At 41.9% G+C, this 27,420-nt stretch overlaps 2 protein-coding genes across 2 annotated transcripts; one reads left to right on the top strand and one right to left on the bottom strand.

Annotated features, from left to right (window-relative positions):
* The first annotated feature begins 1 nt into the window (after nt 1).
* gemin5 (gem (nuclear organelle) associated protein 5) lies at nt 2-20,249 on the top strand. Its single transcript, XM_005472307.3, has 28 exons — nt 2-278; nt 2,074-2,228; nt 2,926-3,107; nt 3,438-3,589; nt 3,789-3,881; nt 4,256-4,388; nt 4,958-5,123; nt 5,568-5,780; nt 6,228-6,313; nt 7,650-7,732; nt 8,687-8,823; nt 10,178-10,251; nt 11,081-11,262; nt 11,429-11,568; nt 11,722-11,893; nt 11,970-12,188; nt 12,273-12,329; nt 12,404-12,529; nt 12,712-12,807; nt 12,954-13,091; nt 14,626-14,773; nt 14,915-15,034; nt 15,137-15,347; nt 15,440-15,694; nt 15,906-16,068; nt 16,931-17,435; nt 17,674-17,761; nt 19,257-20,249. Exons 1-28 carry the CDS (start codon nt 137-139, stop codon nt 19,419-19,421), a joined length of 4,401 nt encoding a protein of 1,466 aa, XP_005472364.1. The 5' UTR covers nt 2-136; the 3' UTR covers nt 19,422-20,249.
* A 416-nt stretch (nt 20,250-20,665) lies between these two features.
* On the bottom strand, nt 20,666-27,077 carry cnot8 (CCR4-NOT transcription complex, subunit 8). The gene is made up of 7 exons (XM_003453956.5): nt 26,974-27,077; nt 24,235-24,463; nt 23,641-23,834; nt 22,864-23,025; nt 22,107-22,251; nt 21,848-21,958; nt 20,666-21,486 (listed from the first exon to the last, which is right to left on the bottom strand). The coding sequence occupies exons 2-7, from the start codon at nt 24,349-24,351 to the stop codon at nt 21,358-21,360; spliced, it is 858 nt and encodes a 285-aa protein (XP_003454004.1). The 5' UTR covers nt 24,352-24,463; nt 26,974-27,077; the 3' UTR covers nt 20,666-21,357.
* Nucleotides 27,078-27,420: the final 343 nt, after the last annotated feature.

Below are 27,420 nucleotides of genomic sequence, written 5' to 3'. Positions count from 1 at the left end.
ATTTACGACACCATGCTGTGTGTACGGCCATAAGTGTTGTAGCTACGATAGTGCAGGTAACATGTGAGAAGTTTGGATTAGGTTTCTAGGACTTAATTAAAGAAAAAAAAACTATTTTTAAAGTATCCAGGTCGTCATGCGGGAACGGTCGCTTCCCGCCTCTCCCAACTGGTACTGCTCGCGCTGCAGTGATGTCAGCAGCAGCGGTTTGCTGGGCGTCGGGGCCAAAAACATCATCTACTTGATAGATGTGTCTGCATCTTCGTGCAGAGTGGCAGGTAAGTGAGCGGTCACCGCTGGACACCACACATAGCACAGGCTTGACCGTGCCATTCATGTTCAAGTCCCTGCAGCCAGAAACAGCGCGTTAAACTCAGGTACAACTTATCTGCCTGACCAAATCGGAGAGATTAGAGGATCTCGGGCTGTGATGAGCTGCAGTGACCAGTGAAAGGATTTTACAACATTCGATGGAAATAAAAATGATGAACTTACCAAAAACACCCCAAAAGTCAATGTGAAAAAATGCAGTGGCAGGCTAATCCATTGTGGTAGTTTGTATGGCCCTCATGTGCTTGTATTAATTTCTGAGAATGTCAGGGCATGCTCCTAATGAGACGATGGATATCCTTTGGGATCTTTTCCATGATCTGTACCAGGAGCTTGTCCTGGTGCTAGTCTGTACACCCAGGTAGCATCAGGTTGAAGAAAACATAATGGCCCAGATGTGTTTTATTGGATTTAGGTGCGGGCCAGTCAGTGTCGTTTCTTCATTCTCCAGGAACTGCCTGCATACTCTTATCACAAGAGGCCGGGCGTTGTCATGCCGTTACCTAACCTGGAGAGGTCTGTGCGTGCCTACAGGGATAGGCCTCCCGAGACCATCACTGGCCCGCCACCACATTCGTCATGTTGAATGATGTTACTGGCAGCATAACGTTCTCCACAGCTTCTCCAGACCCTTTTATGTCTGTCACATGTGCTCATCTGTGAAGACCATAGAGCACCAGTGGTGGATTTCCTGATTCTGCGATTCTCTGGCAAATGCCAGTCAGGGTCCATTAAGTAGAAGGCCCTGTAGAGGACATTGGCAGTGTCCAGCTCTCCTACAGTATCTTTGTGTGTCCTAGAATCTCCTCCATGTTCTTGAGACTGTGCTGGGAGACACTACAAACCTTCTGGCAGTGAAACTTAGTGATGTGCCATCCTGGAGAAGTTGGACTACTTGTCCATGTTCTATAGGGTCCACTATTTTCTACTGGTACTGACACTGACGCTAGCCAAATGCAATGCTAGTAAAAAAAACCAAAAAAGCAGTCAAAAAAGATGAAGCGGGAAAAATATAATTGGCCTCGACTTGTAAAACCACTCCTGTTTTGGGTTTGTCTCATTGTTTCCTCACCTTTTGTTGTCGTTAAATGAGGGTGTGCAGGATGTTGAAGGACACAGGGTGGTCAGGCAGGCTCAGAATAGTGGCTGTTTTTCACCACAAAGCCCTCACTAAAGAGGGTAAAATAGACATATTGTAGATTTTATTTTCTTATTGAAATACCAATAAAAGTCCTTCATCAAACCATCTGTTTGGATCACTTAAATGTGAAAAAAATAAATCTTTTCCACTTTCCCCACTCACCACTGATTTAAGAAAGTGCCAGCACAACTAAATTAAGAAGAAGCCAAAAATAAAGGCATGTGTATGCAGATGGACTGTTTATTTAGATTGGCACTTTAAATCTGGCACAAATCTGTGCTCTCTTTCTAGCAGTGATACTTTTAGCATGCAGGGGTGAGTCTAAAGGGGGCACAGAGGGCATTAAGTTCAGAGCTTTAGTAGCTGTTTACAGTATTTTATAAATTTATAATGAAAAGTTTGTATCTACTAAAACCTCATGATTTACTATTATAGATTAAGTTAGAAGCTGAAAGCAAAAAAAAAGTCATTATTATTATTATTATATTTTCTCCAGTTTATCTTGGGTTTATAACTGTTGGAAGCTAAAATCATGATTGAAATTAAACCGATTAATCCTCCAGTCGCAGTGAAATCAGTGTCCTTTTCTGTGTGTTTTTCAGGTGAGCTCGTGGGCCATAAGGACTTGGTGTCCGGCTTTTCGTTTTGCCAGCATGCAGGGCAGAGTCACATCTGTGTCAGCTCCTCTAGCGATGGCAGTATCCGTTTCTGGGACTCGAGCAGCAAGACTCTTATTAGGGATCACGCAGCTCATCAGGTGAGTGTCCTGTTCTGCCGGTCCACTAACACAGAAAGGGGTTTTGTGTTGTGCTTGCGCCCCCTACAGGATGTTGTGTGCTCTACACCAGCAGCAGAGGGAACTTGGAAGCAGCTTGTATGTGCGTTGTGCTGTCTCACATTGTTTGTTTTTTTTTTCACATTTATTTGAAATGGTCCAGTCTCCTTGATGAGACTGGACCCCTGACCAGGTCTGGAGATAGAAAGTTAAGCATCAGAGCTCGACAGGACTCAGTGGGATGCGCAGCAAAAACATCGTCTGCAGCAGCTCTGTGATTCTCTCTCGAGGGCATTTTTAAAACAGTTGTCAAGGTTACTGAGGGCATTGCATATTTATTTTCCATTATTTGCTTGAGCAGATGCCTTAAAGCAGTATTTTGTCTGTGGATTAATCTGAATAATAAACGGCATGTAATGACATGTTGGTTAAATATCATTGGGAAGATGTTTAAACCAAGAAAGGATATTTATTTGAAAAATCTTGAAACGCATAAAAAAACATTAGTATATTGATTCATCATGCCAAAATGTTAACAAAGGGTTTTACATTTAGATAATAATATCTGGTGTTTAGTATTTGCTATAAATGTCTTTGGAAACAGCTCACTGCCCGTCAGCACCCACCTGACTAAGAAGAAGTTGTGACATGCACTCACTCCTTGTCTTTGTGTGCACAGAGCTCCGTATCAGCGCTGCACTGGTCCCCTGTGGATAAAAACCTGGTGGTGTCCGGGGATGAGAAAGGCGTGGTGGTCTGTCACTGGTACCACACGGGTGACACGACCAGCTTCTTCCCTGAGCCCAGAACCATCTTCTGCCTCACCTGCTCTCCTCATACCTGGAACTATGTGGCTGTTGGGTAAGGATACCAAGAAAGATGACCGCTGGACAGATTAGTCTGCTGGATCATAAACATTAAAGCACTTTGCATGAACGAGGGTAGTTTTTCTGCATTTTACCAAACTGACTGTCAAAGGTTATATTAACATTATAAAGTGGGTGAAGTGGGTCTGCTACTAAGTGTTTCAAAGTAGTTTTTATCCATAAAAGAGAGAACTCGCTTTAAATCTTACTCGTGTGAAGGGCAACTTTCTGAGCTCAGGTTTGTTTGAGGAAAAAAATGTCTGAAGAAACATTTTTAACCCGTCGAGCATCTAGGATTTCGGTAACTGTGACAATGCTGTCGTAGGTACAAAGATGGGATGATCGTGCTGATTGATGTGAGTAAGAAAGGCGAGGTGATTCACCGCCTCCGTGGACACGATGATGAGATCCACGCGCTGGCGTGGTCACCTGTGGCCCGTGAAGATGCCCTCTACACCAGACCTGAAGACGGTGAAGGTAACGTTGTGTTTCTTTGTTTTATTGTCGGGTCTTTAGCTTACAATATAAAGCACCTTGAGGCAACTGCTGTTGTGATCTGGGCAGTCCTTAGTTTATCCTCTTTTATTTTTCTTTTTAAAATATGTTCGTTTTGCAGTAAGAAGCCAATTCAACACAAGTATATGAGACTTTTTTTTTTTTTCCTCCCATGTAATAGCAACCAATGGAGTGTCTGGAGGAGAGGGCTGCTATCTTGCATCTGGGAGCAAAGACCAGACTGTAAGGCTCTGGAGTACAGCCAAGGGAAAAGGTGGATTTATGTTCATTTTTATGTTGTTGTTTTTTTTCCTCAATTGATGGTGCAGAAATCAGTAACATTGGCCTTGAAGAAGAAAGTGTTTCATTCACTTTGAGCGTTAAATATTTCACTTAAACATGAGGGTTAAAGTTTAGGAAAAAAAGCACAATATATACAAATTCTGAACACCTCTGAAGCTCGTGTTAGATTTTATTTCCCTCCCCACACGCAGCATAAAAAGCTTAATACAGATTGATTCACATTCAGCTCTTTTTTTTTTTTTTTTTTTTGATAACTCCATGATATGACAAAGGTTTACTGCAGGTGAATGGCTTAGACCTGATGTAAGATATGATCCTTTTAGCATCTTCTCCTTTGCCTTGTAGGTGTCATGACTCTGAAGCTGCCCTACCTGAAGAGGAGAGGCACCGCAGTCGACCCTGGGGTGAAAGAGCGGCTCTGGCTCAGCGTTCATTGGCCGAAGGGACGGCCGACGCAGCTCGTGTCCAGTTGCTTCAGGTACGGTGTGCGTGCTATCAGTCAAACGGTTTAAAGAGGGTTTTTTGGTTGTTGATTGAGTAACAAAATGATCACGACAAGAAATGATTGTAAAACTGTGGCCCGTTTTGATCACTTTAACATTTACATAACTTGCCTGCTTTAATATTTTTCCCTTCAGTATAAAAAACACATTTTGGAGAATTTAAAAATGACTGTTTTTCCCTCAGTGTCATTACACTGAAACTGTGATGTAGCTGCAAGCAGCAGAAATTGAAGATTGTTATTTCAGGGTTGTAACAAATGGGAGCAAAATCACTTGTAATTGCTTTTTAGACCTTTTTATTTGGCCTCTAATTTTCAGGATATTGTCTGGAGGTGTGTTTGTCGAAAGTCTCTTGGCAAAATGTCAGGAACAAATTGAGCAAAATGGAACATAAAACAGACCCATTAAAATGTAAAACGGTAAAGTGCTTTGTCAATGCCGGATTTAGTACTCACGTAGGTTTCTTTTTTGGGCTTCTTCATTTGCTGAATCCAAGCGCTTGGCTGATAATTGGGTTGATAGGCTTATGTTGGTGTCTCCCCAGTGGCGAGTTGGTCATGTGGGACTTAACCAAGTCAGGGAAGCAGAGGTGGACCCTGTTCGGCACATCCTCAGAGGGTCAGAACCACAGCAGGATCGTCTTTAACATGAGTTCAGTTCACCTGCAGGATGGCAGAGAGCTGCTCATCAGCACCTCCATGGACAGAGAGGTGAGTGACCTTTGAACTTGACAGCACATGGCCCATGCCGGTATGGCATTTGGTACAGGCCAGTGGGTGTTTTTTAACTGTAAAGCTCTTGCGAGGACAGCTGCTGCTGCCAGCCCGTATCCTTCTCTGTGGCAAGTAATTAAGCAACAAAACCCAATTGGCAGTGGGCTCACACGACTCAGGAGACCTCCTTGTTGGCCAGAGGGAGAATGAAAGCCAAAGGCAGCAAGCGTCTGACACCGCAGTCTGATTAATCTCCCAACACTAGTTAAGATTCACTCGAAGCAGCATTTTCAGCCATGAGTGCACTGCTGTGTTCCCGCGTTCATCTTGCCTGTTTTTCAAAGTGGGAATTTTGCATAAAAGCAAATAAGGATTTCTGACATTTATTATTAATCTGCCTTTAAAGAGGAAAGTTCATTGAAAGCTGGTTCATTCTTCCAGGTTAAGTGCTGGGACCTGGCCTCTCTGGAGTGCTGCTGGACTCTGCCCACCCTGGGCGGTTTCGTCTACGCCCTGACCTTCTCACCCGTGGGTACTGGATGTCTGGCGCTCGGTGTCGGTGACAACATGATCCGGGTGTGGAACACGCTGACCACTCAGAACAAGTACGACGTCAGGTCCTTCTGGCAGGGGATCAAGTCCAAAGTCACAGCGGTAAGGAGTTTCTTTTTGCAAAGCCCAGCTGATTTATGGTTAACCATTAGTGACAATAAGGGACATGATCAGTTTATACCCAGAAGGAATATAAATGGTTTACGTCACTTTAAAGTCTGTGTGTGTGTGTGTGAGGAAGTTTTCTGAAAGACGTTAAAGGATGAGATCTCAGATTAGTGAAGAAACAACTTCTCGGCTGAGAAAACAATTTGTCGGCTGTCCAAGTGTCTGCTTTAAAAATGATCCAGCGGAGCTGCTGATGAGACTTTGAGAGGACATTAAAGTCAGACTTATGTTATCAGCTGTAAGCATCCTTTAAATTTTACTTTGCTCTTCAAGCTTCCATCATGTCTGAGGTTGATGATAGTGGCTAAATTATTACAGGCTTGTTGCTGTTCGCTGACACAAAAGATGAAGTGCATAAAAAAAGTGTTTCATTTATTGTAGCTGGCATGGCATCCGACAAAAGAGGGATCTTTGTCTTTTGGAACAGATGATGGGAAAGTTGGTATCTATGACGTCTTCTCCAACAAGTAAGGTTCATTTCTCTAAGATTAGCTGTCTGACCCCGCCCCCATGCTTATCGTGTTTATTGCTTGTTTCATGCTGTTGCCTTGATAGACGATTGGTGACAGCACATACAGAGGCATAAATCAGTGTTTGTCGGTGGTATTCAAAACACTTTCATTGTTTATGAAGAAGCATATGTATTAAACTTCGGTGATACATGCTGTGTTTTTCCACAGAGGATCATTTATGTTCATTTGTAAAAGATGATCTTTGCTTGATTCCCTTTTCAAAACATCATTATGTGTCTCACTTTCTATAATTGGCTGCCCCTCATCTGGCTTCCACAACCGGAACTGTGGGCTTGTATGGAACACCACCTCCCCTTTCTTTTCCCGAGATTCCCAAAACAAACTTCAAGCCTTTCCTTTGAAAGCAAAACAAAACAAACTGCATTAGGCTGTTAGACTTGCCTAATTGTTAATCAAATTTGCACATATGAAAGAGCTTGCAGGCATTAGTATTTGCTAAATACTAATGCTTTGGAATACTCCTAAGAAGTAATTTCAGAAGTGTTTTGATTTTGGCACTGGTACCAATCTTTGGGGCATCAGTGAGTGGATTACAGTGCTTTGCCAGTGTCTGAAATGACCATATAGTGAAATCCCATCAACCAAAGCACCCAAAGCATAAGGAAACCCCCCATTTAAAATGTGGCAGCTGTAGCTCAGGAGGTACAGTGTTGTCTGCTGATCCGAAGGTCGGCGTGGCTCCTCCAACCTGCATGTCAGAGTGTCTGTGAGCAAAAAGCCGAACTCCAAATGCTTCCTCTGATGCATCTGTCCGAGAGCAAGCGCGTGAATGTTAGTTTAAGTGCTCAGGCATAGAAAAAAGCACCTGTAAAAATGAGTTTGAATGAGGCTGGTGGTAAGAAAGTGCTTTGAGTGCTCAAACTGATTTAAAAAAACTAAAAAATCACTGTATACATGCAAGTCGATTTGCTTTAAAATGACTTTTTTCATGCACTGATCTTGCTAACTTTAATTCACCAGTTTTATAACAGCATTTGACAGAAAAATAGGGAAGCTCAGAATAAATCAACTGAAAAAACAAACAGAACTTTAAATAATTTGTAAGAAAATTGCTTTCTTATTCATTTTTATGCAAAACGTCATAACTGTTGTGATTTCAGTTGGAGTTTGACTTTGAAAAGTTTTCTGAAAGTCACAAAGTCCATCTTTTGCTTGTTTTCTGGTGCGAGTCTTGTGGTTTCTTCTTATACTCCCTTGAGGCCTGTTTTCCTGCAGCTATACACATCACATGTCCCTAACCGAGCGTTTGTTCTGCTTCATCTCCTCCCAGGCCTCCTCAGATATCGAGCTCCTATCACAGAAAAACGGTGTATACGTTGGCCTGGGGGCCCCCAGTCCCCCCAATGTCATTTGGTAAGTTCTTAATGAACTCTTAGTAACTGCTGTTGTTTGCTCTGAACGCTCTGACCCAGCAAAAAGCCTGGCAGTGGGACACCAAAAAAGCAGAGAGTCAGCGAAAAAGTCCAACCATCTCTGCACGCCTTTTCGTAATCGACCCTGTAATTGAGTGAGCTGAGAAAACACTTACTCCTCACCTCCTTCCTTTTGAGCCGCTCGTGGGGAAATCAAGACGTAGGAAGTTAATTTTACCAGCTGTCGGCAGATGACATTTTGATTAGCGTATCAGTCACTCGGCTTCAAAGCCATAAATGTAATTGTTGCACTGCCAAAAATTCTGCTGATGGCTCCTAAACAAACAAAAGTAGCTGCTAATTAGTTTACCCGCAGCATTGGCACCAGTTCAGCTCCATTCATGGACTTGTGATTGGTTCAGATTGTCAGGATGACTTACAATAGGTGTGCAGAGTAAATCAGGACCAGCTGCTTCTCAGGGCTGTCAGCCGCCATGCTTCTTTTGCTCTTTACATTAAGGCTTCTACATACCTGGTGTTCACAGATTAGTCTATCTTATCTATATTACCTATAATAATGGCTGTGTATATATTGAATGGGTAGTTATAGTAACCAAGTCTTTAATTCATTTATATATTTGAGAGTTTTGGTCCTTAAAATGTTTAAGTTTGGCTCTCCTGTGTGAAGATTTCAGCCTTGAAGTCATTTCAAGTTAAAGATGCCAATACAAGTTTACGATTTGCTCGAATTAATGAGGTGTCCAATTAACTAATCATTTAAGTTCTAGTTAAACACTAAAAGTATTTACTGTAATGCAGTAAAATGTCTTTATTGGCTTTAACACACTGTTATGTAGCGGTAAACCCTATCAAAAAACACTTGAAACCCACAGTTTGTCCACAGTAGACCCTCCGTCATGAAGACACTGAGTTTTATGTTCTGTGTGGCGTTCAGGGACAGCAGGAGGAAAGCCTTCCTTTAGTCTGTACAGCTGTGCCGGCGAGGGCGTCATACTCCAGCACGATCCATACAAGCTGAACGGAGAGGCGTCGGACATCGACAAGCTCATCAGAGATACTAACGACATCAAGGTGGGAGGGGCTTCGATATGATGATGATGATGATGATGATGATGTAATTATTCAGGCCCTTTATCCTCAGATAAATAACTCAGATTTGGAAGAAGTATTACTCACTGATCCTTTTTGATCCTAATGATTCTTTCTTTAACACGTTACCCATAATGAAGTGGTGAAAACCACTGTCACGCACATGAACAGGTCATATTTTTTTAGGGGTGGGGTAAAAAAAATCGATATAGGATTATGTGTTGATATTGTATGGATCCAGGATTGCCAAATACCAATATTTTATTAATTAAATAAAATACTCTGGAAATATTACAAACATTAGGGCTCATCTCATTCACCACCTCCCTGAGATAACGTTAGCTTATAACATTGGTTAACACTGGACACACTTAGAGCTAATTGCAGGATCATAGCACATTCCTGGTTCTACAAACTTGTGTAATCTGTTTTTATATGCACAACATTGCTCACCTCTCTCTTCTCCACTGTGTGTCGTGTGCTCCCAATACGATGAAATCCTTCACTGACAAACGTGCACGCCCCGTGAAACAAAAACTAGCGCCGTTAATTTAACCTCTAGTTCTCCAAAAGTTGAATCCGTTCATCTGGACGTAGCGTTACTACCCTAACCCCTAAACCTAACCCCTAACGCTACGTCCAGGTGAACAGATTCAACTTTTGGAGATTTACTTTCCTGGATGATTGAGAATGCATCAAGACGTTAACCTCTAGTTCTAAATCAAGACGATTTAAAACTAGAATTTCCCTCTTTTTTTTTTTTCTTTTTTTTTTGGTCATGTTTCGAGAGGATGGTGGATAAGCGCTGCTGAGATTAAAATATAATAAAGCAAATCTTCAGCAATCTATTGCTAATCACTTTGGTGGTCATTGATTCCTGATGTCATTCCCAACAGCCTAACTTTGTACTGAAATAAGATCAGTTATCAAACAGGACTCTAGAAATAAAAGCCTCTGTTATAAGCTGTATTGCAGATAAAGGCACAAATAACCCAGCCTGACACCCTCCTCACCATCATCTCACTTCCAGCACCAAGCAAAGAGAGCTTTGTGTGCAGCTGGTAAGATGGACAGTAAAGCAGTCACATGTATAGAGACATGTTTTTGCAGCTTTGTAGTCTGGTAGCAGGACTTTTATCTGTGCAGAGATTTCATTAAGCCCTCAGTGAACCAGCAACATGTCAGACAAAATAAGACCTGACACACTAAGAAAGCTGACAGTACAAGTTCAGTCTTCAGGTCCTTCGTGCCTGCAACAGTTTGTTTCATGTCTGCTGCTGAATGTAAATAAAGGAGATTTGAATAAGTTACAAAGGTAAAATTTGCTTCCCAACAGCACAAGCTGTCTCCACACACCGACCTCAGCTGGAAGCCAGATGGGAAAGTTGTTGCCATCGGCAACGAGGATGGGTGAGTGAACGGTCGGGCGTGACCCATCTTGTAACACACCATCAGCAGCCTGCGGGAGTCCTCTGAGGGACCAACTGTCTGCTGACAGTGTCTGGACTCGAGGCTACAGAATAATGAATTTTGTTCTGTTTGAACTGTTGCCCCCTCTTATCTAGGTCGCTTTCAGGGATTATGATTGGGTGCCACACTGACAGATGTAAATGTCTACACTTCCTGAACCAGCCAGGTTCAAAGCAAACCATATCTGATTTATTAGATGCAATAGAAAATGGCTCGCAGCTTGTTTGTTTCACTTTGTGGATCGTCATACGTCTTCACAAGCAACTGGATTCATGAACCTACAGAGTTATTACACAACTCTGCACAAAGTTCTCACAGGTCATTAAAAAGTCCCAAGGATGAGGTCATAAAATGTGTTCTCTGTAGGTGTTAGAATGTATGGATGGTGTGTTTAAGATAATAAAACTTCAGGTTCTCCTGAAGTAAAGAGATGCACTTTAGCATCTTTTCATTAGCTGTAATGTGACTAATAATGGTCAATATTCAACTGTAAAAATTTAATTTTTCGCAGATATCTTAGCTACGTTGAGGTAGCTGATATCTAAAAAAACATATCAACAGCTGGTAAACCCAACCTGCCAATAGATGAAAAGCACAGCTGGTAGCTGGTTGGTGAACAAAGTCAGATATTTCTTCTGTAATCTCATATGTTGCATCCCATTCTGCCTTCTTTGTTTGCTTGTCGTCTCGGGACTACAGTTGCTTTTCATTTGTGCTTGAAGTGTTTTTGTGCTCTTGCGCTCGTCTGACCAGCTGCTCTGTGCTGCAGGTGTATCGACGTATATCAGGCTCCCAGTCTGAAGTTGCTGTGCAGCATCCAGCAGCACCACAAGATCATTAACACGTTACGGTGGCATCACGACCACAGCTCTGCACCCGAGCTGCACTGCCTCCTGGCCTCGGGCTCCAGCAACGCCATCGTCTACGTGCATGATCTCCGCTCTGTTATAGGTGGGCAGGGTCCTCTTTAACATGTAGTATGTCAAACGAACTGTACTGCAATCCTCATTATGTCAGTTTGGAAGAAACTGTCAGTAAATAGCTAGTAAAAAGGTAAATGACATATTTAAGGCTTTAATGGCTGTGTTTGTATTTACATCAGTGTTTTGTTTTTTAGAAAATCCTCCAGAAAGCCCCGTGGTGCTGACAGAGCCCTATCGGAGGTTGTGTGGCCATACAGCTAAAATCACCGGTATGGCCTGGAGTCCGCACCACAACGCTCAGCTCGTCACTGTCTCATATGATGGCACAGCGCAGGTCAGTGCATGGGTGTAAACCTGTAAAAGATGGTGGTAGATGCATAAGAATCTCTACCTCAAAACGTTGGCTTTTCAGTTGGTAGACGTGTTTTTATGTTGCTCTCAGCATGTTGACACATCCTTTTTATTGTTGAATATTCTTGTTCTTTAGGTGTGGGATGTTCTGGAGGAAGCAGCTGTCTCTAACTACAGAGGACACGTTGGTTATCTGCTGTGTGTGGACTGGTCCCCTGTGGATCCAGACGTGATCTGGACTGGAGGGAAGGACTTCACCTTGCAGGAGTGGAACGTCTCCAAACAACAGTTCACAAAGCCGCCTAAAGGTAACGCCAGAACCGTAACCAGCACAAAACGACCTTTCTGTCTGACCAGCAGGCTGTGACACGCGTATGCTTTCAGGGAAAAAGATGGTCGACCTGAAAGAGAAGATGAAGGCCAATACGAAGCAGAAGAAGAAGAACAAGAAGGCTGGGCCATCGGGGGCCGAGGGAGCTGCACAGCCGGAGGTCAACGGACCGCCGGTGACAATCGGAGAGAGGGCGGTGATGGGACAGGGGGTGTCAGGTGAAGATGATGAAGATGAAGCCAGCTCAACAAGCAGCCCAGCACCTTCACCAGGTAGCAGTTCAGAAAACAGCAGTTGCCATTTGAAGATATTCTGCTACTTTTGCATTGAAGCTCAAAATATTTTTTGTCTTTCAGCCACGTTTGAGATGCAGAGAAAATCCTCGGCTGCTGTAAAGAGTAAAGACAAGCCAGGTATGCACAGATGTCCTTCTGAAACTGGTGTTTGGCACATTTCTCTATGTAACTGTGTGTGTGTCTATCTTAAGACTTAACTGGGCTGAAGAAGAAAAAGCCTCGCTCCATGTTGCCTCTCAGTACATCCATGGACCATCGGCCCAAAGACGAGCTGCTGCAGGACTGCATCACTCTGGCTTCTGTCAGACATGACAACAGTAAGACCACCATGCTGCTTATTGTTTTAGACAGTGATTACTGTAAAGACCATACTTTTAATACAGTTTTATTTAAAAATGTAACCCATTTAACCTTTTTTTCTGCTTATATGAAAGCAAAATGAGGCTGATAAGCAAATATCATCTGGACTGTTCAATGAGCATGTGCATTTATATTCCAGCACCTCCCACAGGCTGTGTCCCAGGCCAAGGAGATCATATCCATCTGGGCCTGTTTGCCGACAGACAGGCTTTGTACCGCATGTTTGATGCAGAAGGTACGCTTTTAGCTTTTCATCTGAGTCATTAAAGTTAAAGTGGTGAATGCGTGTTCAGCTCTCGGAACAAGCTTTAAATGGAGAGGAGTTCTTTTACATGATGTGTTGGATGACTCATCCGTTCTGACGTTGATGTTGCCCTTCAGAGGAGGGCCACGTGGAGGCGGGTCACTTCGACTCCGTAGTGTACCTGCGGCTGTGGAGCGGGGACCTGGAGGGGGCGCTGCAGCTCGCCACGGAGAAAGGAGAGCTGAACGACCACCTTCTCTCCATCGCTCCTATGGGTAAATGCAAGAATAATGACTTAACCTGAGACTGAGCCTTTGCAGAGTGCATGACACTGGCACAGGTGTAGGCAGAGAAAGAAATTGTATTGGTCCTCAGGTGTATCATCAAAGTGTTTATATTATATCTGGCACCCATAACGTCGTAACAAAAGGACTAACATATTTTATTATTTTATGTTTATTCTTTTATATTTTTTTACCTTCTCTTCTCTATATCAACTGTGACCTCTTCCACAGTGTCAGTGACTTTGATCAACAGAAGCCCACTAAAAGACAAATGTTAAAAATGGAGAGTGTCCTCTTCGTGCCACCTGCAGCTGGGCCCTCTCTCTGCTGTTTTTTTTTTTTTTTTTTTTTTTTTTTTTTTTTAAATAAATTTTCTTATTTTAGACTCTGAGGAAAGGCAGATGTCTTCATTCACACCATCGTTTGTTTGCTTTCTTGACTCTGGTAGTTGTTCCCTGGTTCCTCCTTCCCACTGAAGGCTCAGTGACTCATATTTAGTCTCAGTTATACAACAGCCAAAACTGACCCTAATATTTATTTCAGTCTTATTTTTCTTTTGTTTTTATTTTTCTGAAGAAACTAAGAAAAAAATTCATTTCAAGTCTGTTTTATTTATATAGCGCCAGTTCACAACAATAGTCACCTCAAGGCGATATAGTATAATACAATAATACAGAGCAAACCCAACAATCCGATAACTCTTTATGAGCAAGAACTTGGTGGCAATAGGAAGGAAAAACTCCCTTTTAGCAGGAGAGAAACATGAATAATAACTAAAGATTAAAAGCAGAGCGGGGTATAAACACAGAATGAGTGAAAAGGGTGAGTGCAGAATAAACAGTGCATTATGGGATGCCCCCAGCAGCCTAGACCTATTGCAGCGTAACAAAGGAGGATTCTGGGTCACCTGATCCAACCTTAACTATATACTATATAAAAAGGGAAAGTTTTAAGCCTAATTTTAAAAGTAGGGATGGTGTCTGTCTCCTGAGTCCCAGCTGGGAGCTGGTTTCACAGACAAGGGGCCTGAAAGCTGAAGGCTCTGCCTCCCATTCTACTTTTAAATACTCTGGGAACCACAAGTAAACCTGCAGTCTGAGAGTGAAGTGTTCTGTTAGGATAGTACGGTACTATGAGGTCTTTCATATATGACACGGTTTGATTATAAGATTTTGTATGTGAGGACAAGCATTTTAAATTTGATTGTGACGTTCAGAGGGAGGAAGAGAAGCCAGTGTGGGGGAAATATGCTCTCTCTTTGTTGTCCCTGTTAACGCACCCGCTGCGGCGTTCTGTATCAACTGAAGGGTTCATTTTTGAACATTTAGCCAGTGCAAACTTTATGTGAGCCAAGGGATAAATATCAGCCACTGACAGGGTAAATGTCATCTTATGCCCATGTCAACAAATGGGGTCGATATTTGCTAAAAATATAAACGGCTCTGTTTCTTTACTCAGCTCTCGATCCACTTTCCTCTGGTCTCTGCTTTTGGTTTAATGGGAAGTGTTTTATTTGCTCCTCCAGCTGGGTTTGTGGTGTGGAGCCGGACAGTGGAGGCCTTCGTCAAGCAGCTGTGTCTGCAGGAGCAGTACCTGAAAGCGGCGTCCCACCTGCTGTCCATCAACAAACTCTACGAGGCAGTCGACTTGCTGCGCTCCCACAAGCTTTACAGGTTTGCCTTTATTTACTGTTGCTTTGTTTTGTTCCTCTAAATAAAAAATTCTGTTCCAGGTTTGTTTGCTACAAAAATACAGCAAAAGTAAAAGTTTTCCGGCCATATTCTGGTGATGTTTTGTTCATCTGTTATTGTCAGGGAGGCCATAGCGCTGGTTAAAGCCCGGCTGCCAGCAGACGAACCTCTCCTGAAGGAGCTGTACACTTGTTGGGCTGCAGTGTTGGAGAAAGATGGGCATTTTTCTGCAGCAGCAAAGTGGTGAGAACCGGAAAGTTTAAAGTTGCTCTTAATGATTATTTAAATTGCTTTGCAAACATTGTTCAATGGGTCCTCTCTCATTCGTTTGACATCATCTCCCAGCTACCTTGCTGCCGATGCCAGCTTTGACGCAGCCAAGGTCATCGCCAGGAAGAATGACATCTTGTCACTGAGGACCGCGGCCAGTCTAGCAAGAATCTCAGGGGAGGCCTCTCTGGCTCAGTCTCTGTCCATGAGATGTGCCAAAGACCTGGCAGCCGCTAGAGATTGGGTCGGAGCACAGGAGGTCCTGAGTTTGCAAGACAGCCTCCTGGTTAGTAGTCCGAGTGTGAATTTGGGTTTAGAAGACGAACTGAATGTCTGTGAAGTCATCACTGAAATAAAACCTGTTCCAACCTTCTGCAGGTCCACAGGCTGCATCTCTGTGTGGCTGAGCTGCTCTCTGAGATGCTGGGAGACTCTGAAGTTAGCCCTGCAGCATCCTGCGTCTCCAGTCACCCGTGGGCGTCACCGGGTGAGCGTCACATTGGTATCATGGATCGAGTGAGAGATGTGTGGGAGGAGCAGTTTGCTGTTTCACATCAGAGCGTCGGGGCTCTTCTGCAGGAGCTCAAGTCTGCAGAGAGCCCAACACCCACAGCTAACAGTCCCCTCAGACAGGTACAGACACAAACTAGGTACATAATTGATGATACGGCTGGAAACAAATGTATTATGTATAGAAGAACTGAAGCATGCACAACAGAAGATATAAAAAACCAGCTTAAATATGACGTAGAAGCATATTTGAATCAGAGAACTGAAAGAAAACTAAAGGCAGTCTTTAATGAATTTAGACTAAAATCTTGTCCATGTGCCTCTCCATCTGCAGGTCCTGCTCTATTCATCCCTCCACCTGACCCGTGCTGTGCTCAGCTGGTTACTGGCTGATGATGATCAGCTGGTGAAGGAGCTGTGGCACGCAGTGGCTTGGCCGAGAGAGGCCGGACACTTCTGTGTCTCTGCAGAGCTCTGCAGGCTGCTGTTCCCAGATGGTACGTCCTATTAACAGAACAGTGAAGTCATCTGTCCATCAGGGCACATCATATCAATCCTAAATGTGGTGGCTGCACTACTGAGACAGAATAAGGGCAAACAGACATTTTAGCCAGAAGATGAGCATTTCTTAAGTTTTGTTGCAGTCATTTTGGCGACACCTGGTGGTGATAAGTGTTGTAACATCTGAGCTTAGATTCTTGAGTCTTTTATGCATGAATTTAAATGTTAGGACAGTGTAAAATAAATGTGTTTGACAGACATTAGCAGCTTGACCTTGCAGTGTCTCTCACAGGAGTAGACTGTATTTGTGGTGGTAGCAGAGGCAGGAGCGGCATGTCTGTATATATGTGAACAGGGTGACCACACTGAGCTCAGCGGCCTTTCTGGGCATGTAGCAGTGGTAGCCTTTTGCCTTGCTCTGTAGCTGTTGCAGATACTGGTTAAAGTGATCATGGAGATAGCAATGGATTTACAGAGTAGAACCAAAACTACCTTCACCAGTTGGAGTCCAAACAAGAGGCCAGCCATCCTGTAGGGAAACACAACATGGGAAGGGTTGAAAGAGAATGGATCCATGGGTCAAAAATAAAGCTGGAGGGAAACACTCAGTTCAATTTTATTTATATAGCACTAAATCATAGCAGTCACCTCAGGGCACTTAAATATTGTAATGTTAAAAGACCCTGAAAGAATACAGTGAAAACCCCAACAGTCAGACGAGCCCCTGTGAGCAGTGTGTATGTTTTACTCTTTTCTGCTTTTAAATAAATAAATAAATAAATAAAAGGAATAAACAGGTTAATCTGCATTAATAAATGAATACATTTTCTGAAAATTGCTTTTCTCTCTGATGGTCAGGCGATGTCAGTGTTAGTTCTCGGAAACATCCCAAAGCGCTTCATCACACGGAAGAAGCAGCCAAAGCTGCTGCCAGCAGTCTGCAGGCTTTTGTCCTTTACCATCGCCTTTATGAATGCTGGTGGAGGACCTCGGAAGGCAGCTGGGAGATCCAGAACGGGCTCTCCCTGTCGGTGGCTGACTCGTCTCCTGAAGATGAGGTGAAGGATGAGGTGTCAAACGGAGGGCTGTTGGAGTCGGCAGAAAGCCACCGTCCTGTGAATGGGAGTTTTCATAAACTGGGCTTAGATCCGTCACTCCTTCTGTGTGAGCCTCACGCTGCCTGCCAGGCCACCCAGAGAGCTGTGAGAGAGATCCAGCAGCAGCTCGCCGCCGTGGTGCAGCAGCACAGCCAGATCCAGGGAGGGCAGCTCGACTCTGGGGAGAAACAGGATGACGGCCCTGCAGCGATTTCCACCACCAGGGAATCCTCAGACAGTCAGGACTCTGCTGAGGCTGAGCAGGGGTGAGAGCTTTGTGCCAGCTTCTTATGTTTTTATTGTTTGTATGTGATTATCAGACCCATGATCATAGAGCACTATAGCCATGATTATAAAACTACTTTTACTGTGCATCACTTTTTCTTTGAAATCTGGCCATGTCTAAAACTAACCTCATTCCCATCAGTCTCAACCATCTTATGGTCTTATTTTCTTTGCGATTAACTTTGATTGCTGAATCAGGCGGCTGTTTCTTCTCCCCAGTTTTGAGGACCCGGAGACTCTGCTGTCATTGTCCTCCAAGATGTCCAAGCATCAGAAAGAGCTGGCTGAGCTGCCCAACACACTCAAGGTACAACCAAGGACGTTTGTGCTCCCTCTATGATCTCCCACCTACAGGGGGAGATCACAGAGGGAGAGGGGAGCAGTTTCATGTGTCAGTTTTGACCTGTTTCTCTGCTCACAGCTCTACCCTCAGGGTACCTGCTGGCTATCCCATCATGCTCCTTGTAAAGCATTTCCGATTAGCACAACCAGACAGTTTGACATCTTGACAGCAAGAAGTGCTTAGTATGAAGAGTTTAAGTTGCACAAATAATTCGGGACCTTGTGAATCGGAATCAAATCGATTCTAGAAATCCGTGACGATACCCAGCCCTAATCACAATAAAGAGTTCCTGTGACATGTGAAGAGAAATCTGCAACATAGTGAACTGATTCTATCCATGATTCGATTCCATTCCATTTGATTCGATTTGAATCTGGGAAATTTTGCCTCAGACAGTCAGAAATATTATAATTCAGATCATGCATCAGTACATTTCCATCTTTTCATATCTATAAAAAGAAAGCTGACACTTGCAAGACTTTATCAAAGGTGTAAGCATCACAGCAGATGCCTTTGTGTCAAAGTAAGTGAGGATAAAACACAGAAAAACATGAAGGTGATTTTCCTGGCCTGGGGTTTTATAAAAATATTCTGCAGTAGATCAAAAACGAAAGAAAACCATCAACATATGAACATGACCTGATGCTGCTGAAGTGAAGCAGAGCAAAGTTACAGAGGTTTTATTACAGACACAACAAAGCGTTTTGCAATTTTGCATAATTTTAAAAAGTTTAAATTTGTTCTGTAGCCTATTGAACAGCAGAAATGAGGCTTTCTTTTCAGAGGTGATTAAAAGGGAAAAAACAGCGGCCGACAGCGCTGTAAACAACGGTAGACTTGTGCGTAACAAGCAAGCGAATAATGCAGAAAACAGATTTTTAGATGGGAAACTGTTCTTGAAGTATACTGAGAGAGATAAAAAGAGAGATAAAAACCTGCAGCTTCAGAATCTAGCGCAAAAAGGGCGTAAACACAAAGCACAGACCCGCTGAAACATCAGAATCAGCGAGCTGTCGCCTTTCAGCCCTGACCGTGTCCGTGCCGTCGGGTGAGAAAGGCGACATCTCACTGATTCTGATCTGTTGGCGGGCCCGTGCTTTGTGTTTTCGTCTTTGTGCAGAATCCGTGTACCTGCTCTCATTTACTGTTTTAGCTGTTTGGTGGTTGTTGAAATTTTGTGAGGTTTCACCTGAGATTCTGGCATTTCGGGCAAAATAAATTTATATTAAAAAATCGATTCAGGATTTTAATGAATCGATATCACGTTATCCAAGCCAGAATCGATTTTAACTGATAAATCGATAATCAAAACCCACCCCTAATTGTGATGTAAGATGCTCTTCAGTTTTTAGATATGTTTTATTATATTTGTAATTTAATACATTATTAGGATGAAACACTGAAGTGGATGTCCACCCCAGATCCCCAGGGCTACAGAATGAATGTTTTTGTCTTTCAGGTGTACCCTCACCCAAATGTTGTGGAATGCTGTCTGGTTCTTCTGCATCTCAGCAAATCTTCAATGTCTTTCTCGGACTCGCTCCTACAAGAAGCTAAAGATCTGCTTCGTAAATATGGAACAAGTCCCTCTGTCCTGAAAGCCTCGCAGCGATTCCTCATCTGATTCATTTGCTGGCAGTTTGGGACCCGCCTGATGGTCTGACTTCATGTCTCCGCTGCTACACTGACTGTTTACCTGCATCCACACGAAGCATGCTCAGATGTGTTCGGTCAGAGACCTCAAAAAGCACATGGTTCCAAACTGTGGACTTTACACACTCAGATATGTTTCTTTGAGTTGTTTTCTGATACACTCAAAGCAGCATTTCTGCATTTTTTTTCTACAATAAAAACAAACTTAATAAAAAGTCCTGAGTCAGCTTGATTCCGCATTTAAAAGTGCCTGAAGGAGTCTCACGGATTCTGGAGCCGGACAAGGTGAAGGGTCTTAAGCCAAACAAGGTCAAATTATTTCTAAAATAGTTACAATCACAGACTGATGGATCTACTGTATATTGATAAGAACTGGGCTGGATGGAGTAATATTATCTTTGAAAGCATAAGAACATAAATGTCCAGCTGGACTGAACGACAGCCCCGAGTTTAAACCCAATGGAGAATTCACCAAAAGAAATGATGGCAGAAGTGACTGTGTGGGGAAAGTTTGAGCAAAATGACCAAATACTCAGAGCGTTTTCAGTTTCACTGGTGTTTCTACATATTTAGTCCTAACTGTAAAAACCAACGCATAAAATATCTGCTGCTTCTAGAGACTGAAGTCTTAAAAGTATTTAAAATGACTGTAGATGGATTTTTAAAAAACACTTTTCACATGGAAAGCCTTCTAGGAGTAATCTTATAGAACTGAGTGTGCATCAGAAGGTCGTGAAGGTGGTCTCTCACTACGCAGCTTCCCTTGGAAAAACTCAAAATACTAATGGTCGCCTTAGCACAGCTTTGATATACACACTGACGTGTCAAATTTTTTTCAATGAACATCTTCAAAAAACATGATCATAGAAGTCTTTGTATTGTACAGGCCGCTTGGACTCATTTTGTAATTTTGCCTGTAAAATTAAAGTTCACCTTTCAAGAACCACCAGAATTTTCTCTGTAGCACCGGATGGTTTAGGAGTTGAAGCAACAATAGTAAAATCTAGGAGGAGATGATTTTCCTGTGTTCAGAAAGCTGTACCTTTGTGCTAAATCCTCATCTTCTCTCTCCAAAATCATCAGAATTTTCTCTATGAGCACAAACTGTGATGGAGTTACCGTCTATCTATATATATCATTAACCCTTCTGCACGCAGACACACTGTTTCTGTACATCTACTTAATAAAGAAAAGAGCAAATGCTTTCTGCTTGCATTGAAAATACAAAACAATTTAATGTACAACTGTTTAAAACAATGAAGAATGTAAAAAAGAAAAGTGACCACAACACCTGCACAAGTGACCGTGGACAGTTTGATTTGAGGGTGAATGTACAGAACGACAGCAGTTTGGCCAGTGAAGCATGTGAGTACCCAAGCACAATTATACACTCCAACTCCCACTGTTAAAAGTTTCTCAAAGTGGAAAAGAGCTAAAACATTTATTTGCATCAAAATTATACATTTTAATTTACAGGCCCTTCCAGCATTAACTTAAAAAGAAAGAAGGAAAGAAAAAAAAAAAAATCCCTGCAACAAGCGAAGAGTCCGGCTGATGAAAAAGACCCGACCTTTCATGTCAATGTTTGGTCTAAAAATCACAGTATGATCGAGTAGCTGGTCCCATGCTGTAAAGAAAGATGTCACTGATGCTGTGAGAGATAAGAAAAAAAAAAAAGAAGCTTTTTTTTTTAAAAAAGTCTTATGAATATATGGCCATATACTCAAAAGTGACTAAAAAGAAAGCAGTGAAGGAGCCACTGTCACCGAGTCACTCGGGAGGGGGACGCTCAAACAAATATGCATTTAGTAAAGTCTTGTCGAGGGACGTCTGAGAGCATGTGGTGGGGGTCTGCTGGTTGGGTTTTAAAACAAGTGCATGTTCCACTTGGAGGGTCGAGCGCTCGGTCAGTGCTTGTTGTTGGTCTCCTCCTGGCCCGAGCTGGAGATGGCGTTCTGGGGTTGGGTGGAGCCCGAGCCCAGGCCGTACAATCTCCCACAATACTTTGCGTCGTCGATGTTGTCTTCGAAGAAAAGCTGCAGACAAAATAAAGTTTCACTGACATGACTCAAACACTGTATCAGGTGTGCTAACACAATGTTGTTTGATCAAAACTTTACACTGGCTTAATTTTTAAACTAATGGAAATTGGATACATTTATACTTATTTTCAAAGAAAGGATGTTTGGATTCAAACATACTAAGTAAGTCCAGTGTAGTGAATAACATATTAAATATTTAAAGTGGTAAATTACATTAAACTACTGTAATATCTGATCTTTTGACTCAGGTTAGGTCTCCAAAGTAACCCAAAGTTCGGATAAAAAGCAAACAGCATTTAATAATGCTGCAGATGCCATAGTGAGTTCTACCAGAGATCAATCTGTGAGAGCATACCTCCTTCATCCTGAAGAACGCCATGCCTGTGAGCAGTGAGTCAGACCCAGCCTGATGTTGCCGTCCAATCCTCTTCAGCTCCAGTTGGTCTGCCACTTCCTGTAGCCCTCCCTGCAGACACACCACGGTCAGATGTCTGTCAAAACTCATCCTGATCTGATGTGACAGATGTCTTCTATTTAAAAGCGAAGCCATTAACAGCTTCAAGTCTAGCCGAAGCACCAACTCAGATGCAGCGACTCAATTATCCAGGCTTTACCTTCAGGTTCTTGCAGCTTTTCATCAAGTACTTGACGTCATAGATCGCTGGGAAAAACAAGTTGAGGATCTGAAAGAAGTCGTGCTCCTCCTCGGGAAGCCGTGCATCCGTCAGGAGCTTCACCAGGTAGCCAAAGTCATACCCACTGAGGAACAAAGGACAAGAGGACAGCTGGGTTACACTGATGAAGTCCAAAGAATCCGTTACAGTGTTCTCTGCAGGAACGAGACTGTTCTTTAAAATTATTTCCCGAAATGAAATTGAGAAATTAGGTGGACTGTGTCTTGGAGAATGTAACAGATGTCTAAACTTTATCAGGTTCAGCCTTTTCATTTCTACCAGTATCCACAACTTTTAGTCCCAGGACCTTTCTTTAAAGGAAGTCAAATGTTCCCTTCTTTCAGCTTATTGCTTCTTTGGAACACTAAAATTTTTTAGAGTTTAATTTAGATCCCGGTGGCCATGGAACCCATTTCCTTCAGCCCTCCTGCTCTTTGGTTAAAGTTCCTGGGATAGAAATAACGCTAAAAGAAACAGAGATTCAGAAACTTGATGAAGACCTCACAGATGCTGAACTATCACAGAAATACCTCTAAGAAAACAGTTCAGTTTGCTTTAACATTACACATGCTGATCTTCATTCATGGTTTTAGAAAGGTCTGCAGAGAGTAACGTTACACCATTTATTTATTGCTAAAATCAATTTTTTTATTGTATACAACTAAAAGGTGGTGTAGAGTCCAAACACACGGCTGACCTGTGGAAGGAGAGCCACTTGACGTTTTCACACAGCACCAGGCCGGACGTCATGAGGAGCTCAGCAAAGTAGAGCGTGTCGATCCCCTCCTCTTCGTGTTTTTTAAACTGGAGGCCAGAGTTCTGAAGCAGGTCTATGGAGTCTTGCGAGTACATGTCTTCTCTGGAAGGAGAACCGGAAAAAAACAAAAAACAAAAAAAAAACAACACACATTTAGACAGTAAATCCACACTGTTTAAAAAAGCTTGAGGTTTTGAAAAGTGCCTTTCTAACGGCCAGCAGAGGGCGAATCCCGCAGCTGCAAAAAGACCTCCGGTTGTATAGACATGTATGGAAAAACAACCCTTTGGCTTTTTTGATCTCATCAGGAAGTCACAGAGCAAGTGTCAGTTACTATTTCAAAACTTACTAAATATGACATAATGCTCATTTTGTAACGTCAAAGAGGGCAGCGAAGCAGGGTACGTCTGAAACGGTCAGCCTGCAGTTTGACCCTTAACTACAGGACTTTCTTAACCAGAAGGTGCTGTAAAAGCCAGCTATGTCCATCTTTTACATACAGTCTATGAGTGCAACAATCAATTTACAATTGCTCTAACATGATTTCAACTTAGTTCCAAAGACATATGTAGACATATGGTGGAGATCAAATTATATAATGCAGCAGGTGATTAAGTCAGCCTTTCTTCTCTACATTCAGTCACAGTCAGTACACTAAAACGTTCAGATGGCTGCAACACAATGAAAACAACGAGGATTTAAAGAGAGTCCACTCACGTGAGGTTAAACTTGAAGTTAAACTGCCATGTTGTTGTGCCAGGGGGATAATCCCCTTCCTCATTCATGAACGTGAGCCCGAGCTGGATGATCTTCAGGAGGTCGACATTGCACCTCAGCAGCTGGTACTGGTAATCCACTGTGCTCCGAAACTCTCCGATCGGTCTAACGACAACTCCGGGGAACTCTGTGTCCTGATGAACAATATCAACAAGTGTTTGTTTACAGTTTTTCTTCACTCAGAAATCTGTCATTACTCGTTGAAATAAGAGTCTGGGAGCAGTGAAAGCTTAGGAAATCAGTAGTCATGAGTCCTTTAAGGACATTTAGGTAAATTTTACGATTAAATATGAAAATAATATTTGAGATAAACTGCCCCCCCACAGAGAACATCAATAAACAGAGATTTTGAAAATAAATAAATAAATGGAAGCAGGAAAAAATATACCAACAGGGAAGGTTTCAAGCTCAGAGACATAAATGTCGTTTGTAAAACCACATCTACTACATTACAAAAGACTATATCACAAAATTCACCTCAAATTCAACTGTGTAAAAAGATTGGACAAAGAAAATAGGCCTCCAGAGACTCACCATTGCAATGTAATTGTAGCTTTGAATAATCTGCCGAATCTTCCTCATTTCGTCCTCAACATTGCTCGCCCAGACCTCACAGATTATCTGACTGGAATCTGTAAGTGCGGCTGGCATGTTGGCAGGTCAGGTGAAAAAAGCCCAACAAAAGCACTCGTTACCGAGGCGGCGGGCGGCAGTACACCGAAAAAGGAAAAAAAAAAAAGAAAAAAGAAAAAAAAACACAACTCTGGGGGAAGATGAAAAGAAAACTGGTATCAGAAGAGAAGGCAAATTAATGCTTGTAACACAAGAAAAGAATGCACACATATGGGAATACTTTTCATTTTCACATGAATAGAGAGGTTTGTAGTCAAGTCACTTAATTATCTGTATTCTGGTAAATTTTATTCATCAATTTCTACATCAGTTCATGATCGTAAGGTTGCCAGACAGTCAGACACCTGAGGTTGGTCTTATAAAGCAGGACTGGGGCTTATTAACACAACTTCAGGGTTAACTCCTTTCAGTGTTCTGAAGCTAGTCCAGTGCTAAAGAACCCACAGCTAATGCAGACCTAATCTGTTCAACAGGGTATGTTTGAGATATGAAATCCATGCCTACTGACAGTTCAATCAATTCAATCAGTTCTCTGGGAAAATCTTTGGGAAAACCAAAATAAACAAAAAGAAAAGAAAAAAAAAAAGGTTGTAAAGATCCACCACACGTAAGTGTATGAAGAGTAAAGTTTTTGTCTTTCCGTGATGAGAAATTTAGGTTCTCTTGATTTTTCCTTGACAGCTATGCAAAATTTGACACAACTTTATTGCACATTACAAATTTGCCCATAGGTTTAAGTCTACATCTGAACTCTGTTTTCATAAATATCATTTACCTTTAAAAACCAGAAGTGAAACAATGAAACTGTCGCTTTCAGCTTGTTGTAAGTTTTTACGGTGTTCACATTTTCTAATAGTATAGTTATGACCTCCATTGGAAAATTAGTTCTCCTGCTTATTCATCAGTATGATTGGTTATATGCTGTCTCCACCAGCTTTTTTATGTAAACAAGACTGCTTATATTAGATAAATTAATCTAGACAACAGAAATAAACTGGGTACAAGGGTTATACCATATCATATCATATCCGATGAAGCCAGTATAAATTTTTGTGTGATAAAAACATTGTGACATCAAGCATAGGATGATCCCATGCGTTTAGTGCACATACGCTGTTGTATACAATCAGGCTATGAAGGCACATGAGAGAAACTAGCAGCTGGAAATGTGTGACCCAAAAATAAACAAATGACTTCTTCATCAAGCATAGCTTGAGCTGTCCATAGTAACAATCCATATGACAGGAAGAGCAAACAGTGGATGGAAATTAGTGATGCGGTTACATGGTGACAGAGGAGCACGTATTCCTCTATTTTTCAAGTTGCAGGTGGATCTCTAAAAACATTGTGCAACTCCTGAAGAAATATGGTTACTTTAGTTGTAAAAAACTTAAGTGTTGAGCAGTTACACTTCCTCTTACAATTTTAATAGTAAAATAAAGACTATAAATAGGGCTTCGGCTAGTCATATGTCATCACAAGCTTCATTTTGAGGCAATCTAGATATATATGTGCGAAGTGTCCAACACCTATGCACACAGGTGTGATTGCACGCACAATCATGACTGGTCTGCATTTAGTTAAGGCAAAAAAAAAACAAAAAAAACAAACATCTGTGTGATTTTATGTGCCACAAATCTTATGCCTTTCCATAAATATGTAAAATGTTAGTAAATTATACCCACTTTTTTTTTTTTTTAAATGTTTAAAATCAGTGTTTTTTTTTTTGTTTGGTTTTTTTTAGCAAATTCCTGGTCAAAATCTCATTGGTGGACCCAAAGAGAATAAATAAATACATACACAGATAAATAAGTAAATATAATCCTGAACTTTACTACAAAGGCTACGATATATAACGTAACGTAAAAATTTAAATATAACCACTAAAAACAATAATACTGAAGTCATATGGGTGTGAAACACGAAAAATCAACCGAGGAATGTGCCGTTTAAACATGCAGCACTAAGAACAAATCAAAGATATTTTAAGTAAAGGCTCTTTCAGCCTTCTACCCGTTTTAAGTGTAGGTTATTCTACACATGCAGTTTTTAGAAGTATAGAGCTCATAAACTTAGACAATGCTCCAAAATAACTACCCAAATAAGTACCCTGTGCTGACCACCGAGCGGCGACACTTTCTTCTTCCAGAACTTTAACCTGTTACTGAAAGGTGTCCCGTTATAGTGATGCCTGCTGTTACAGTGACAGGTGTAAAGCACCTTTGTGTTACCATGACATCATGAAGAACTCACATTGGCTTTTGTTTACCATACTAGACTAGCTAACCCAAATGCTAAAAAGAGGAATGAATATGAAAAAAAGCATAAGGGTCTTTTTTGGGGGGGGGAAATTATCGCTAAAAGTTCGAGAGCTTTTAATAACGTGCAGTTTAATTATTTTTTTTAAATAAAACTGACGACGCTGCAAAAAAAAAAAAAAAAACGAAGCTAGCACGGCGTTTAGCACGAATGGCTAACGTTTACGAGCTAAGCCTCGAGTTGTCGGGAAAGCTACCATCAAGGAAACGGAGATTACATAAAAGCAGCTCTGCTTTTCTACATTTCATAGTCTCACTATAGTTGCACACACTTCAAATACACCACAGCGCTGCTGAATAAAGAATAAAGACAGTCATTTACCTGAGAATTTCTTCAACGTACCCTTCCAAGCTAGGTGATAGCACCCCTATCTTCTTCTTCGCTTTCTTTCTGCTGTTGCTGCTCCTTCCTCTTTGCGTTTATTAGGTGAGAACCTTCAAGTGGGCACAGCGCCACCCATCGAACCGGAGAATATAAAGTGATAAAATGACATGCCTGGGTACATTTGTTTCCATTTTTGGATATTTTCATCTTTATTTTTTGCTTTCAAATATATTTTTACTTTGAATTTCCTAAAGTCGAGATGGTTTCACTTCAGACACTTCATGATTACCTTTTTTAATTTTTGTTGTGCTTTAACTTAAGATATTCATATATCTACTTCCTATAACATATACAATAATACATTTCATTAGTAATCTAATTGTAATGTTGTAAACTGTGAAAGAGCTGCTTTTACAAGGATCTGGATAATCCCTGCATCATAGG

Source organism: Oreochromis niloticus, linkage group LG10 (genome assembly GCF_001858045.2).
Source record: "Oreochromis niloticus isolate F11D_XX linkage group LG10, O_niloticus_UMD_NMBU, whole genome shotgun sequence".
NCBI lineage: Eukaryota > Metazoa > Chordata > Actinopteri > Cichliformes > Cichlidae > Oreochromis > Oreochromis niloticus.
Note: the sequence above shows the minus strand (reverse complement) of the source record. Positions and strands in the feature narration are given on the sequence as shown.

Bases quoted from the DNA above. Each gene is read 5' to 3' on its own strand.
- gemin5 (XM_005472307.3), top strand. From the start codon at position 137: ATGCGGGAACGGTCGCTTCCCGCCTCTCCCAACTGGTACTGCTCGCGC. The intron at 3,108-3,437 runs GTAAGGATACCA...ATGCTGTCGTAG, and splicing joins TGGAACTATGTGGCTGTTGG to GTACAAAGATGGGATGATCG. The intron at 12,189-12,272 runs GTAGCAGTTCAG...TTTGTCTTTCAG, and splicing joins CAGCCCAGCACCTTCACCAG to CCACGTTTGAGATGCAGAGA.
- cnot8 (XM_003453956.5), bottom strand. From the start codon at position 24,351: ATGCCAGCCGCACTTACAGATTCCAGTCAGATAATCTGTGAGGTCTGG. The intron at 23,026-23,640 runs GTGAGTGGACTC...TTCTCCTTCCAG, and splicing joins AACTTCAAGTTTAACCTCAC to AGAAGACATGTACTCGCAAG. The intron at 22,252-22,863 runs GTCAGCCGTGTG...TTTGTTCCTCAG, and splicing joins AAGTGGCTCTCCTTCCACAG to TGGGTATGACTTTGGCTACC.